Source organism: Eriocheir sinensis, chromosome 34 (genome assembly GCF_024679095.1).
Source record: "Eriocheir sinensis breed Jianghai 21 chromosome 34, ASM2467909v1, whole genome shotgun sequence".
In the NCBI taxonomy this organism is placed as follows: domain Eukaryota; kingdom Metazoa; phylum Arthropoda; class Malacostraca; order Decapoda; family Varunidae; genus Eriocheir; species Eriocheir sinensis.
Window position 1 is genome coordinate 6,657,480 of NC_066542.1, and position 15,946 is coordinate 6,673,425.

At 42.6% G+C, this 15,946-nt stretch overlaps 2 protein-coding genes and 1 long non-coding RNA gene across 8 annotated transcripts in view; 2 read left to right on the plus strand and 1 right to left on the minus strand.

The window, feature by feature from the left end:
- LOC127006986 (syntaxin-6-like) overlaps positions 1-15,946 on the plus strand; it is a 48,566-nt gene that overhangs the window by 25,019 nt on the left and 7,601 nt on the right. For 4 of the 5 annotated variants that reach the window (XM_050877434.1, XM_050877432.1, XM_050877435.1 and 1 more), the window contains 5 exons: positions 12,817-12,911; positions 13,235-13,309; positions 14,956-15,087; positions 15,300-15,406; positions 15,674-15,768. In XM_050877434.1, the coding sequence (XP_050733391.1) occupies positions 12,817-12,911; positions 13,235-13,309; positions 14,956-15,087; positions 15,300-15,406; positions 15,674-15,768 (504 nt within the window). The remainder of the gene's footprint in view (positions 1-12,816; positions 12,912-13,234; positions 13,310-14,955; positions 15,088-15,299; positions 15,407-15,673; positions 15,769-15,946) is intronic. The other variant, XM_050877433.1, reaches the window with a different exon arrangement.
- On the plus strand, positions 814-11,235 carry LOC127006987 (uncharacterized). Its single transcript, XR_007760000.1, has 2 exons — positions 814-3,901; positions 4,226-11,235. It is a non-coding gene; the product is annotated as an uncharacterized LOC127006987 (long non-coding RNA).
- The window catches only part of LOC127006985 (uncharacterized), a 120,090-nt gene continuing 119,524 nt past the window's right edge, over positions 15,381-15,946 (minus strand). For both annotated transcript variants that reach the window (XM_050877428.1, XM_050877431.1), the window contains one exon: positions 15,381-15,461. The gene's annotated coding sequence lies outside the window, so the exon portion shown is untranslated. The remainder of the gene's footprint in view (positions 15,462-15,946) is intronic.

A 15,946-nucleotide genomic window follows, 5' to 3' on the forward strand; every position in this document is an offset into this window, starting at 1 on the left:
TCAACCTTATCTTAAATATTTCCTTTCCCTTCACCTTTTCAATCTTCTTCCCCTCTCAACCTCCTCTCCTATTCTATACGTTCCTCCATTTCCTCTTTTTCCTTCCCTTTCCTCCTCCCCTTTTGTTCCTCTCTTCTCCATTTCCTCCTGCTCCTCCTCGCTCGCTCTCTCTTTCCTCTCCTCTCTTCATTTTTTCCTCCTCCTTCCATTCCTCTCACTCTCATTCTCCTGTTATTGCTGTACATTCTTCTATTGTGAATCATCCCCCGTTACATTCTTTTTGCTGAGAGGGAGAGAGAGAGGGAGAGAGAGAGGAGGATAACGCTTCACGGTGAGCCTCAAGGAAGAACAGGGGTCGTGAAGCACCGAAGCCTCACATATTATTCGAAGCTTCAGTTGTCTCATTCACGGCTTCACTCGAGGCTTCGTAATACACTGTGGCGAAATTTAGTCTTTTTTTTTTTTTTTTTTTTTCAATTATAAAGTGAATAAAAATGTAATCTCACTTTATTGGATGTGAAGAAGAAAGATAAGTGGACTTGAGTGGGCGGGAGGGTGTTGTGTTCAGAGAGAGAGAGAGAGAGAGAGAGAGAGAGAGAGAGAGAGAGAGAGAGAGAGAGAGTAGAAAAAATGTATGCCTTGATAACTGTTGAGAGGCTGAAGGGTTGAGAGAGAGAGAGAGAGAGAGAGAGAGAGAGAGAGAGAGAGAGAGTGTAATATTCCTGTCTTGATAACTGCGAAGAGGCTGCTGCAAGGTTAGAGAGAGAGAGAGAGAGAGAGAGAGAGAGAGAGAGAGAGAGAGAGAGAGAGAGAGAGAACTCCCGTGATTATTGCGTAGAGGCCGTTGCAAGGAGCAGGATCTCTCTCTCTCTCTCTCTCTCTCTCTCTGTGGGTGGGAAGAGAGCCAGTTTAAGGGCGTCCATATCTCTGCTTGTGTATTCCTGGGTCTGTCTGTCTGTCTGTATGTATGTATGTATGTATGTATGTATGCCACTTCAGTCTGTCAGTGTTGGGTTGTCTGGGCCTGTTTTATTTATATGTTTGTTGTTGTTGTTGTTGTTTTGTTGTTTTAAGCCTGCATTGTTTTTCGTCTTTTTCTTCTTCGTCTTCGTTTTCTTCTTTTTTTTCCTTTATCCTCTTCTTTAACTCTTCTTCTTCTTCTTCTTCTTCTTCTTCTTTTTCTTCTTCTTTTTCCTCTTCTTCGTTTTCTCTTTCCTCCTCCTCCTCCTCCTCCTCCTCTAACTCATGTCTACTCAGTTCTAATCAGCCATAATTTTTTCCTCTCAATGTGCAAGCACGCGAAGGTCAACACACACACACACACACACACACACACACACACTCATAACCACGGTGGCTGCACACATAAATATTTGCACATCTTTACTGCGCATTCTGTAAGTCTTTTTAAAACACTGTGCATTCCTTTACTATTTTTTATAACTGTGCGAAAAAAAAAAATATGCGTGTGCGTGCGTGCGTGTGTGGGAGAGAGGGAGGGAGAAGGGGGGAGGGTCTGTTCACTATAATAGCCTACTTCACTTTAACAACCACAACTAGGCTGTATTTCACACTATCTCAGCCTCTTGTATATAGTTTGACTCCTGTGGGATGCTCCGAGGTCTTTAAATCGATGCAGTATATATATTTTTTACCCAGGAGTCATACCGGGTTCATCGCCTCCTTACCCCGTGCATTATATCATTTCACGCGAGTTTAATCCCTTGAGCGCGCACGGCAGCACATCGCACATTGCTCCCTCTCCGGTCACGGCGCGCTGCTCGGTCTTGGCGCTACATTCTAAATTCTAAAACATTCCGGTCCCTTTGCACATTTCGATTTCGTAGGCGTTTCGGGCATTTCCAGAGGTGCTTCTATGACACTGGTGGTAGTTTGATCCTTCCTCTGTACCATGAACGTGACAAAACACTCATGGGAACCCGATTAACCACCTTTTTGGGCCTTGGAAGTAGATGACGTGAGAGGGGAGAGGAGCAGCCAGGGAAGCGTTGATTGGTGCCTCCACGCCCCGTTACGAACACAGACCGCCACGCCCACCCTCTTAGAAGATCAGAGTTGACGCCCCTCACGAGCCCCCCATGTTAAGTTATAGGAAAATGTATATATTGGAAAATGTAGCTATTGACCTTGTAGAAACTGGCTGTAGACCACCGCTTTACATCTTATTTAACAACAAAGGAGACAGCTCAAGGGCACACAAAAAAAGGAAACAATAATAAAAAAAAGCCCGCTACTCGCTGCTCCTAAAAAAAGAATCAAAAGAAGTGGCCGAAAGAGGGGTCAATTTCGGGAGGAGAGGTTACTACTTTCCCCGCGGATCTGTTCATAAGTAGATTCTTGGATACACCACACAACCACAACCACCTTCTATTCCTCTCTCCTCCATTTCCCAACCGTTCGTGCACCTTAGAAATCAGCCCCATAACCTCGACAATATTTTTTTATCCTTCTGTTACTCTCTCTTCCTTCTTCTATTCCTCTTCCCACCTTTCCTAAAACCTCTCACACCTTTTCAAGTCACCACTACCACCAACATCACTTTTTATCATCCTATTCTCGTAGCATTTGAAATCACTACCACCACGACTATCAATTTTTCATTCTCACTCCTCGCATTTCTTTTCCCAACTCTTGACATATTAAAATCACTATCATCACCACTAACATCACCTTTTTATCATCCTTTTCCTTTATCGTCCTTTCCCCAACCCTAGAATCACAACCATTATCACCACCATATCTACTAGCAACACCAGTTCTACCACCACTAGTAGTAACAACAATTAAAAACAACAAACATTACAATACTCTTTACACGTACCATATGTGCTTGCAACCTTCCCCTCCCCACCCCATCTGCTTTCTTTCTATCTCTCATTTCTTATGCTCCCCCTCTTCCCCTCCTCCCTTCTCTCTCCTTCCTTCCAGCTGATCAAACAAAGCATCATATAACACGAACAAGCTAAAGCCGGGTTAGTGGTGGTGGTGGTACTGGTGGTTGTGGTCTCGTGTGCTAGTTGTGGTGGAGTTTGTGGTTGCCAGACTGTTTGAGGGGTGGTGGATGTAATGTGGAATGTAATGTAATGTGGGTGTGGGAGTTGTTGATACTGGAACTCTATAGGAACGTGGAATTGAAGTTACGCTCCGGTGAAACGTGTAGCCTACTATAAGGAAAAAACGTTTAGCCTACTATTAGGAAAAAACGTGTAGCCTACTTTAAGGAAAAAACGTTTAGCCTACTTTAAGGAAAAAACGTTTAGCCTACTATAAGGAAAAAACGTGTAGCCTACTTTAAGGAAAAAACGTGTAGCCTACTATAAGGAAAAAACGTTTAGCCTACTTTAAGGAAAAAACGTGTAGCCTACTTTAAGGAAAAAACGTGTAGCCTACTTTAAGGAAAAAACGTTTAGCCTACTATAAGGAAAAAACGTGTAGCCTACTTTAAGGAAAAAACGTTTAGCCTACTATAAGGAAAAAACGTGTAGCCTACTTTAAGGAAAAAACGTGTAGCCTACTATAAGGAAAAAACGTGTAGCCTACTATAAGGAAAAAAACGTGTAGCCTACTATAAGGAAAAAACGTGTAGCCTACTATAAGGAAAACACGTGTAGCCTACTATAAGGAAAAAACGTGTAGCCTACTTTAAGGAAAAAACGTGTAGCCTACTTTAAGGAAAAAACGTGTAGCCTACTATAAGGAAAAAACGTGTAGCCTACTATAAGGAAAAAACGTGTAGCCTACTATAAGGAAAAAACGTGTAGCCTACTATAAGGAAAAAACGTGTAGCCTACTATAAGGAAAAAACGTGTAGCCTACTATAAGGAAAAAACGTGTAGCCTACTATAAGGAAAAAACGTGTAGCCTACTATAAGGAAAAAACGTGTAGCCTACTATAAGGAAAACACGTGTAGCCTACTATAAGGAAAAAACGTGTAGCCTACTATAAGGAAAACACGTGTAGCCTACTATAAGGAAAAACGTGTAGCCTACTATAAGGAAAACACGTGTAGCCTACTATAAGGAAAACACGTGTAGCCTACTATAAGGAAAACACGTGTAGCCTACTATAAGGAAAACACGTGTAGCCTACTATAAGGAAAACACGTGTAGCCTACTATAAGGAAAACACGTGTAGCCTACTATAAGGAAAACACGTGTAGCCTACTATAAGGAAAACACGTGTAGCCTACTATAAGGAAATAAGATTAGTATTGTTATGTTAAGGGATGGCAAGCACTTTTTAAACTTCAAGAACGTGGAATTAAAAAAGAAAAAAAAGGGTTTGCACTCCATTGAAACGTATACTATAAAAGATTAGCCTAAGATCAGTATTGTTATGTTGGACCGTCCCTTTAAAAACTGAACTTTCGTGGTTATTTGATTTTCTTTAATACAGGAATAGGATACAGGAATTACTAAGAACGTAGCATAAGAAAAAAAAGCTGTTTATGCTCCTGTGAAACGCTGTACTATAAAAAAATACGGTTGATATCATGTTGAACTGCCCCTTAAAAAAATAACTCCCTGGAACTATACGAACGATGAATGATTGGCTAATATAAAGGTTTTTACGCCTTGAACAGAATATATTATGAGACATATTGTACAGAGTTAGATCATTAATTCTGTTGTGGTGAGCTGTCTTAAGATAATTAACTTTCCTGATTATTTGATTTTCTTACAAGTTTTTTTTTTTCTGTTGTGGTGAGCTGTCTTAAAATAATGAACTTTCCTGATTATTTGATTTTCTTACAATTTTTTTTTTCCCGGGTATGTTGTCATGCTAGATATCTGCTTGGCTTTCACTCCTCAAATTCAATTCTCTGCGTCATAAGTCCTGTAAGATATTGCGGCGCCAAGTGCTTGCTCTGTCAGCCAGTCAAACAGTCTTGCACACTCTTTTACCCTCCCACTCTGTAAGCGATAAGGGAGTCTTGAGGTTAAGGGCAGATTTAAAAAAAGGTCATATTAGTACTTATTAAGTTATGACGCTAGTTTGGCTTTTTGATTCTAATTTTGAGACGGAGTTAGTTAGAAGTGTTAGATTTTCACAGTTAAGTCAACATATTACAATCTGAGTCGTATAATCTGATACATAACAAAACCAACTAATAACGCCTTGAAAAACGGGTTAAAAAGGACAAACCAACCATATTTTTGTTAGTAAAGCCGTTAGTAAAGTTATTAGTGAAGACATATTTTTAGTGAGGACATTGGTAAAGACATCAGTCATTTGCATCTTGGCCGTTTGCTGTCAAGTGTCGGGATGAGTTATGCAAACCCACACCTTCAAAACTGGTCAACAAACAAAGAAACTAGGAAACCAGCCTCATTATTGTTAGTAAAGACGTTAGTAAAGGTTATAGCAAAGACGTAAGACTCATTTGCATCTTGGCCGTTTGCTGTCGAGTGTCGGGATGAGTTATGCAAACCAACACCTTCAAAAACTGGTCAACAAAAAAACAAACAAAGAAACCAGCCTCGTTATTGTTAGTAAAGACGTTAGTAAAGGTTATAGTAAAGACGTAAGGCTCATTTGCTTCTCCTCTTGCTGTCGAGTGTCAAGATGAGTTGTGCAAAACCCTGTAGCTGTTTATGCGACGAGAGTTACAAGCAAGACGATGATGTGGCAGCCTCGTTGTGGTGATGACTCCGTGTGTTTCCTTAATGTTTCCCGCGTGACTGACTGTATGGTTGGTTACACGGTCGTCTGTCTCTTGAGGCTTCTCTTAGGCAATGGCACTTTCGAAACACACTCCTTCTCGTTGCGTTTGTGAGGAGTTAGAGGATGCGAAGAGTACTGGCTGTATCATGATGTTAGTTGATGCTTTGAGTTAGTGGTATTGATGTATTCCGAGCATGTATTACAGACAATCTCTTTCTTTTAGTGTTCATGAAGAGTTAGAGAGGAGGCGAGGTAGTGGCTGTTATGTTTAGTGTTTATTATGGAAGAATGTATTGAATGTTTTGCTTTGAGGGGTTGGTATTGATGTTTTTAGAATTTATATGACAAGTAAACAAACAAATCCATTCTCGCACTGTTCTTGAAGAGTTAAAAAGCGTGTCAAATGTCATGTCTGATATGTTATGTTTAAAAGGAAGGATTGATGCGTTTAGTGACTGATATTGACGTGTTCGAAGCTTATGTTACTGTAAGCTTGTCAAGTTTAGTTATATTAGCTTCGCATTACTGAGGATTATTTTCTATAGACTCTTCATGAACTCCTAAGACAACGGTCGGTATTAAGACACTATCGCTTCTCAAATCTGCTATTTCTAAAGGTCAAAGAGGGAGTCAGTCGGGTTCTAATGAGTCTTTCCTTAGGTTCATGATACAGAAGAAGGGTCATACTACCACCAGGCGCATAAAACCACAGGAAATGCCCAAAACTCCTCGGAAAGCCTTGGGAAATATGTGACTTGGGTGACGAAATGTTTAGTAATACCTACGGCCCTACATGTTGGTGATGACAAAGCATGATACAAATTTAGAACCACAGCAAGAGGCAATTATTTATGAAGGTTTATGAAAGACAGACCACGACATAGACCGCGAAACTGATGTAGCAACGTATATGCAATCAGACTTCGTAACTTGGTAAATGAAAGCGAGGAATAGCCTAGGAAGTGTTGCGTGCCACATTCACAGTAGGCTATTCTAAACCTTATCATTATTAACATTCCCAGTGTCTATCCTTACGATGAATTTGTCAAGTAACCGTTGCTTGATTTATTAAACGTCGTATTAGTGTTTGCTAGTAATAATGTAGTTGATTTGTTTCTTTTGATGAGTTTTTGAAGGCGTGGTTAATAGGCTTCGTTGATTTTTTTTTATATCAGTTTGTACGACTTAGTTTGTAATGTCTTCTTCACCGTATGGAAATCCAACCTTTCTAAATTACTTCGTCCTCAAAAAGTGGAACTAAAAAGTTAACCCAGCCTCATAACTAATAAATTCTAACATGGCAATACGACGTTTAAAAAATCTATATCGTTTAAAAAATCTACTCGCGATGATTTTGTACAGTAACCATGAGAAGTATAACCCTGCTGGGAAGATATAGCCTCACACAACTTAAATAGGAGCTGGTCTATACAGATATTATGATTGGTATTCTCAGATCAACAATTTCCAGAGATCGTAAGGAAGTTAAATCGGGTTCTAATGAGTATTTTTTTAGGTTCATGATACAGAGGAATGGCCAAATTACTACCAGGGTGTTAAAACTAGCTCAGGAAATGCCCCAAAACTCCTAAGAAAGCCTTGTGGAATAATATATGTGTACTTGGGCGCCGAAATGCTGTAGAATATATCCCTGATTAAAGTTGCAGAAAAATCTCCTCCTCCGGCAATGAAGTCATAATGATTTTTTTTTTTTACAGCAGAGGAGTGGAAGGGCGTAAAAAAAAGAAGAGGAGACAGTGCAACGGCGTAAAAAAAAAAAAAGAAAACAATATGAAAAAAAAGCCCGCTACTTACTGCTCATGAATAGAGTGGCCAAAAAGAGAAATCAGTATACGGACAAACTTGCAGCCGTGAATGTCAAAGGGCTGTCGAACTTGAGCGCTTTCGGATGGGCGTTAATTATGGAGGTGGATGACTGTACATGGAATATCTGCGGACCTCGTTTAGTGATAGTTTGCTGGCCCGCTAATGTTGTTTATCTTAGGACTGTGTTAAGCAGCTAAGTGTCGCCTCCTCGAGAAAATGACGGGCTCTTGGGGGAGATAATCTTGCTAAACACCACCTCACTCCCTTCTCTCTCTCTCTCTCTCACACACACACACACACACGCACACACACACACATGAAGGCGCCAGTTGTAAAGACTAATGTGTAACTTAGGAGGTTTTTACACGCATATTGCATGTTGAAGGGGAGGGAATGAGAGCGTCTTGAAATGATTAGACCGTGTGTTTGTGTGTGTGTGTGTGTGTGTGTTAACCTCCCCCCCCACCACACACACAAACACAGAATAATTATTTCAAGCTCTCATTCCCTGCCCTTGAACACGCAAAATGGAGATGGGATTCAGTCGGATAAAACCCAGATGGAACTCTAAAAAGGGGGAATGAGATATAGAAGACTAGATGTGTTAATGATGTGAAGATATTTAGTTCTCCATATAAAAGTATTAATGTTTGAAATGCATTAGATAAGGTGGTACAATACAGGCAAGGGACATTCACGACTTTAAAACTGAGCTGGATAAAAATTGATAGGAGACGAATACGAAGCTAATTCTAATATATACTGTAACAACGTAAACACACACACACACACACACACACACACACACACAGACAGAGCTGGATTGACGTGTCGCACCTAGAGTTACAGAGCTTAAAATAGTCATGAGCAAGCTCCGGGAAACTTTGGGCATTTAACTGTGACGAGGAGAGGGCGTGAAAGAGGAGCCAGCGAGGGAGACGAAGGATGTGGAGGGGAGGTGATGGAGGCCTTGAACGACGAAAACGAGAGTCGGTAGGGGGTGCAGGACACTTTCTGTTTTCACATCAGCTATTTCTAAAGGTCAAAGAGGGGGTCAATCGGGTTTTAATAAGTGTTTTATTAGGTTCACGATACAGAGGAAGGGTCAAACTACCACCAGGGTCACAGAACTACTGAAAATGCCCAAAACTCCTACGAAAGGCTTGACAAATAGGTGAACTTGGGCGACGAAATGTTTTAAAATACGACCGATAGCCTATTATCTCTTGTTCTCTGCTACCTCTTTGAATCAGTACCGTCACCCAAGCAATGATACCAAGTCCGCGAGTCCACCCCTCAAGGATTAGGCCCGCCAACTCCCGTGGAACCGACTTTAGTGGACCGCTCAAGTATTCTTCCACCGCCAGCGACCCGGTTCTCGCTTGCTGGTGCCTCCTCCCTTGTTTCTCAATCCCGGCCGGGCAGTCTCGGGGTCTTATGGGTCCACCTTATTAATGCAACTCCAGCCCTGGCCAGCGCTGTCGTCAGTCATCCGTGGCTGTTATGGCGGCCAGAGGTGAAGGGCGAGGAATGCGATAAGAGATCTGAGGGGCGGGGAAAAAATAGAGGATGACCGCTGGCGCCAGAGAGTCGGCTCCTGTGTTTGGATAATTAAGACGATTGCTCAGATGTAAAGTTCAGCCATTGTGGAGGTTTGGTGGCGTGGTTGTTGTTGTTGCTAGAGCCGTGTTGCCCTGCTTGACATCACCGGGGAGGAGGGGGGGGGGGGGGGGGCAACCATGCAGGTGGAGGTTCACGAAGGAGAATTAATCACGCCGGAGGGGCCAGGCCAAGGCACGGCGTCTCCCAGAGTTACCAAATTATCGTACTCAGACACTCAGCACATTGTATTTTCCGGTTCTGAGTCACAGCTATCGCAAACAAACGCCAATGATTGATGCTTTTAACGAGAACTTTAACTGGAATTTCGTTATCTGTGTGGGTAGGAAAGTTTTGGGCCCTGGAACTGATAAATGTGATGTTTTGAGTACGATAATTTGGCAACCCTAGCGTCGCCCCAGTCTGACGGAGCGCCGCCACCCCCACCTTGAGTCCCTGGCCGCCACCTGCCCGTCAGCGTGATGCTCGATACCTTTCCGTGTGCGGCTATCGCGTATTTCTGGGGCGTTATCAGACTGCCGCTAGTGATAGGAGGTGATAGTAGGTGACATTAAACAAAACATCCGGGGATACGAATCTATCATCGACATATCATTCTACACGTGCTGGAGGTTCGAGGATGAGTCGTATTTTGTTCCCATTATCGTCATGAATGTGAATGCGTCACTTCATGCTATATTATTTTTTTATTTGTGACTAACTGGATTAACCCGGTAGCAGCGACGGGCCAAATTTGTGGCTTTACCGTGTACCAGCGACGGGCCAAATTTGTGGCTTTACCGTGTACCAGCGACGGGCCAAATTTGTGGCTTTACCGTGTACCAGCGACGGGCCAAATTTGTGGCTTTACCGTGTACCAGCGACGGGCCAAATTTCTGCCATTATGTCAATCCCCCAAAATAGATGATGCATAAACTGATCACAAATGCGTTGATATATATTATGAAATGGTTTGCGTGAGTGATGATTTTTTCTCGCTTAGAGGGAAGGGCCTTTAAGAAACAAAATCCCCGCAGCTACCAGGTTAAAGTCAACTATTATAAAAAAAAAAATAGAGAGAGAGAGGATAGAAGCTTTTGAAATGCTGCTGGTGTTCGTTTCCCGCCCGTGCTTCTTGTCTTTTAAAACATTCATAATCGCATTCATGAGTTGGTTTATTTATTTAACCGGTTCTATTTATAGCACTGAGGGTCGTGTCTCGGGGCATGGCGGGGGTTGCAGGCATTCCTCGTACCCTGTGTCCTCATTTGTAGCATTTTACCATTACTCGGCATTGAAATTTGCTTCCTTATGATATTGGTAACTGCGTGCAACAATATTTTCACTTAGCTTTGGGGCGGTGCGAGAAACCGAGGGTATTGGGCCGAGGAAGAAGCAAACAGCGGGCTTTTTTTTCATCTTGTTTCCTTGTTTTTGCCCTTGAGCTGTTTTCTCTGCTGTAAAAAAAGAAAAAAACAAACAAACTTATATTCTGCTCAATTGTGAACTTAATTCCCTGATGTAGCCTTATTATTAAATGTGCCCCCGAGTTACGCACGCTATTAGAAAGTTCGCTTATTAACTCAACGTGACGCGAACTTAAGCTTGAAACTACGCACTGCTCTTATCTGTAACTCGTGCATTAATTCCACCTTTCCTCCCCCCCCCTTCCACCACCACCCCCACACACTCCCCCCGCATTTATTCTACCTTTCCTCCCCTCCCCCCTTCCCCTTCCCCCTCACACACACACACACACACACCGCCTCCGAATGGTATCTCAGGGTGCGTCTCTCTCCACGGGACCTGCGTTGCCCTGACCACAGCCGTTGCCAAGCGTGCCCACAAGGTTGTGCCACTCGCGAAGCTGTTGTGGGGCGCGTGCTGCCACTCAGGCCACCCGCAGCCCGTCACGCGGATCATCTCGCTGTGTCAAGGGAACGTTTTTTTGTGTGTTTGTGTAGATAGATAGATAAAGATGTAGATAGGTAGATAGATAGGAAGAGGAAATGGAAGGTTAAGAGAATGAGAAAGGAAGAGAAAGACATGATTAGCAATACATGAGAGAGAGAGAGAGAGAGAGAGAGAGAGAGAGAGAGAGAGAGAGAGAGAGAGAGAGAGAGGATGATGAAGGAAGTTTTGGGTAACACGCGTCTGATAGCGAGCGTTATCGTTCCTGGGGATCATGACAACCGCCACCATCACCACCACCTTTGTCAACAGCGTAACGCCTTTCCTACGCCCCGCAATGCAAAGAGGAGGAGAGTCAGACTTGAACCCCCCCCCCCCCCCCACACACACACACACACTTAGTTAAGCAAAGCAGAATGAACGCTGTAGCTATACTTATGTGCAACCAACTTTAACTTTTATTGAGAGCATCAGAATAGCAGGTCGTGACTTCGGAATTCCAAGCACACCTATGTGGCCAATCAGTCAACCTTATCTTAATCGCACCTCCAGTCACCAGCCGCGATAGTCCTCCTGCAGTCTTATCGTTATCGTTATCATGTGGTAGGTGCTTTAGGAATGGTGCGGGGCGGTCTGCACGGCCCCGCTTTTCCTCCGCCCTCCCATGACGATGACACTGTTGTTGTTGGTCATGTTTTTGGTTTGGAGAGATCTTTCAGTTATATAATGGTGGAAATTAGGTCGTATGTTTGCGAGGTCATGTTTTTGGTTTGGAGAGATCTTTCAGTTATATAATGGTGGAAATTAGGTCGTATGTTTGCGAGGTCGGAAGCAAATGCCTCCCCTCATAAATGACCATAATTTTGAAATCATGCTCCTGATACAGGAAAACACATACGTAATTTTTTTTATATTTGGTTTCTTTCAGACTGAAAAAAAACATCACTGTTGAATAAGACCTTTTGGCTTATTTCGACAAAACTAGACCATCTTTTCCAGTGAAAGATATAACAAGCACTCTAGAACATGCAATACAGACACCTACAAGAGATTTCATGCATACAGTAATGCTTGTCTGCAGTGAAAGAGGATGGCATCATGAGGGGCAGAACAGACTAACGATTTGGTGATTGTCTTGGGCACTAGGTGAGCTGGGCAGTCTGAGCTCAGTGTTTCGAGTATCACGATTCATTCGCTGAGTCACTCATTCTCTTGTAACCAATAGTCCTCCATGTTTCCCAATACTCTCTCATTCATATCCAACTCCCTCACATCAGTTCATGCATGTCATAGAGTTCATGAACTCCCACTCAGGTCACCACTGCCACAACCATAAGAGTGCGATGCTAGGGTAGTGATAGTTATGATGACAACAGAATGGTGAAGTCACTACCATCATTCCATCCCTTCACCCCATCCTCTGCCGGGCTCCTTTCCCTTCCCTCTGCCCACTGAGTCGCCGGGGAGGCAGGTGTGGGCAGGTGTGCATGGGTGAGGGCAGACACAGGTACCCTTCCTCGAGTCCCGCTTCGAGGAGTGGGTGTTTGGGCGCCTTAAGTTTGCAGACCTTTCCACCCCAATGTCAGACCTCTTTGTGTCCTCCTTCGGCCTTCTGCCCCCCTCGGCCCCATGCCCTGGCCCCCCACCTCCACCCAGGGCCGAGGACCCTGGGTGGCCGCCCCCTGTGCCCCCTTTCATGTGCCGGGTGCTGGAGGCTGAGTTGTCCATGTGTGTCGCTGCGGCGGCGTTGCTTTACACCATCCTGCTTGTGCTCCTTAACTCTGAGTGTCCACGTATTGTCGAGAAAAACCCAAGGAAGTTCAAGATCGACGGCGGTGAACTGTCTTCAAGGAGGGCCTTCATCGAGCACACCAAGGAGGAGGTGAAGGTGAGACTCGGGGGTTTGCATATAATGAGTCATGATGTTATAATTGTTCATTCTGGAGATAATAAATGTATGGATGCTAAAGTTATACATAATAGGACAGTTACTAGGTCTAGTACATCATGGACCAACCATGCTGTTTATTTTTAGGGAGTTTAAGTTTTTTTTTTATTACAGTGTTTTGCTTTTGTTTTACAACAATATTAAGTGTGCAATTCCCAAAATATCAGCAGTCAGAGTGCTTCTCTCACAGCACTGCCTCCTCACAGGCGTGATGGGGATGTGCAGCAAGAAGGATGATTAACAAAATTTATTTTCTTTGGCAGTCTATGAAAGAGAGACTCAACCTGACCAAGAAGGACAGAGACGTGACCGCCAGACAGGTACCAGATAAGGACACGGTAATGCATGAGCAGCACATTTTGTTCCTTTCTTGCACAATATTATGTTAAGATTAATTTGTACCATTATTTCCCTTTTCATCACTGCCCATATTGTAGCACTTCAGGCACTGTACAACAGTTCATAACCTAAATGGTGCTGGCTGGAATTAATCGTTGAAGCCTAATGGAAAAATCTGAAGCAGTATTCATGACATAATTGCTCCCTAACAAAGTCTTGAAGATGTTTTCTTTGTCAAGTTGTTTCCACAGGAGTGGAGATCCTTGTGGTGAGGAATCCTTTGCTATTAGCTGTTGTAATTTTATAGTGATGGTTAGATTTAGTGGGCGACAAGTTAAAATCTAGTCTGGAGGAGGAGGTGGCAGCCCCTGAAGGTCAAAAATGACTGCCAAGACTTGCTTAGATTCTTTGAGCTTGAAGTTCTAGCTTTTTTTTTCTTTAGTGCATGATCAGACTCTCTTGGCACTGCTTTATTTTTTATTTACCACATCAGTTTAATTTTGAATATACAGATGAATATATGGACACAGTCCAGTGGCCCCAATGATTCTTTGAAGTCCAGTAAAGTGGACAAAAACTTTTCAGTCAACCTCCAGTTATCATGGTGATGATGACGACTCTGTAAACAATCTGTAGCACTTTATCAAAGTATCCTTAGAAAGCATGATCTTTATTACACGCTGTAAAAAGGGAGTTGCCAGAAAACCAAATGCTGGGTTAGAGGTTTAACCATGGTAAGTTACAGGAAGATTTAATAACATTGCACAATTTTTATTAGCAAGCTTTGTTTTACTCCATACTTGACTCTAGATAAATATATTTTTGTAGTTTAGTGTGTCAAGTAGTCCAGGAAATTTCCATATGATAAATATCTTTATAATTCAAGCTTTCCTGAGACGTGGCAGTTGGTGCTGTAGTTTGAAACACTATAAAAAGGCAGACTGAGGCAGCTGGGTACACTACTACCTTTGTTTGAATAAGTATTGTGATGTTGGATTTATTGCCCAGTGTCAGATACAAGTATATGATGTCACTACTTAGAATGTGATATTGGTGTACCTACTCATCACCAACACTGCCAAGTTAATGGAAGCAATAGTTTGCTTTGAGAATCTCGATTTCTTTTATATGATAGCAATATTGATTTCTTATGGAATATTTTTTTGTAGTGTGAATGGTCTGTTTAGATGAGGCATGTAGGTATTTGCTGCCATGATTGCATGCAGGGAAAGGACATTCTTGGAAGGTAGATAAGATAAATTTTATTCAAGAAAGTTAAAAGTACTGCAATAATATATATTTTTTACTTTGAGTATTCTGAGTAGATATTTGTCAAGCTTCAGATGTCCGTGTAATTTTATTTATAGCTCCAAACACATTAAAAAGATATAACTGGGAGGAAACTTCAACTTCAACACAAGGAATTATGTTGTATTTGTAATTTAACTTTTATGCTCAATGTGTATAATACGTAAAATATCCTGTAGGTATAGCAAATTATGAACACTAGGCATAATTTAAAATGGATTGCCCTGCCTCGGTACATTTTACTATCTACCTCATCACTTGAAAACTACTGTCAGTAAGACCAAGTTGTCGAAGCAGTCATCGGGTTCTGGTGTGGCTGACCCTTTCCCTTCAACAGCCAGTGGACGACAGCAGCCCCCTCAAGATGCCGCAGGTAGTAACACACGGAGCCACGCGCTACAGCCGGCTGGTCAATGAGGCGGACAGCCCCAGCAATGAGTTTGTGGAGAGAACAGTGGCCCAGCAACAGGTAGGCATCCTAGTTTAGTTGTGCCCAATGTTCATTGTCCTTAATTATCTTTTTTGTCATGTATTTGTTCCTTTTCCTCTTCTCTCATCCACTTTCTTACCTTCCCCATGACACACATCCACACCTGATAATCCTCCATTGCTGAGCCAGTCTGTATTTTCAACACACACTATTTTCATTTTCCTCGGAGCTCATTGCTTTTATGTCCATAGATGATCATGTCCCAGCAGGATGACCAGCTGGACCAAATAGCCTCATCAATGGGCACCCTCAAAAACATGTCCCGCCAGATTGGACAAGAAGTGGATGAGCAGGCTGTGTGAGTCTTGTGTTACTGCATCCTTGTTTGGTTGGAGAGTATAACCACCAGTAGCCTGAAAAAGATTCAATAATTAATACTTTGCTACAATTTGATGTCCAGCACTTAAACCAACAGTAACATTACCCAAGTCTCTCTCTTACTTCAAAGAATAATTATGTCCTATTTACTTTCAACAGATATGAGTCGTATCACAAATTTGATGGTATGTGATGGACTGCATGATGTGCTCATGATATTTGTACCAATACTTTGTCAATGTTCCAGGATGTTGGATGACTTTGGCCACGAGATGGAAAATACGCAAAGCAAGATGGAGAACACCCTTAGTAAAGTGGCCAAGGTCATGCACCTCTCCAGCGGTAAGTGAAAGCCTGTAATAAAGCCTGCTCAATCTCTTCATGGTGTGAGACAATTAAGTGCATGAGGACAGAGGCGGGGTAGAGGGGGAGGACAGGAGGTGTGGGAATGCTGCTCTATTTGTGGTGGGACATTCAAATACTATTCTATTTTATTGTAAATTTTGACATACCAACATGA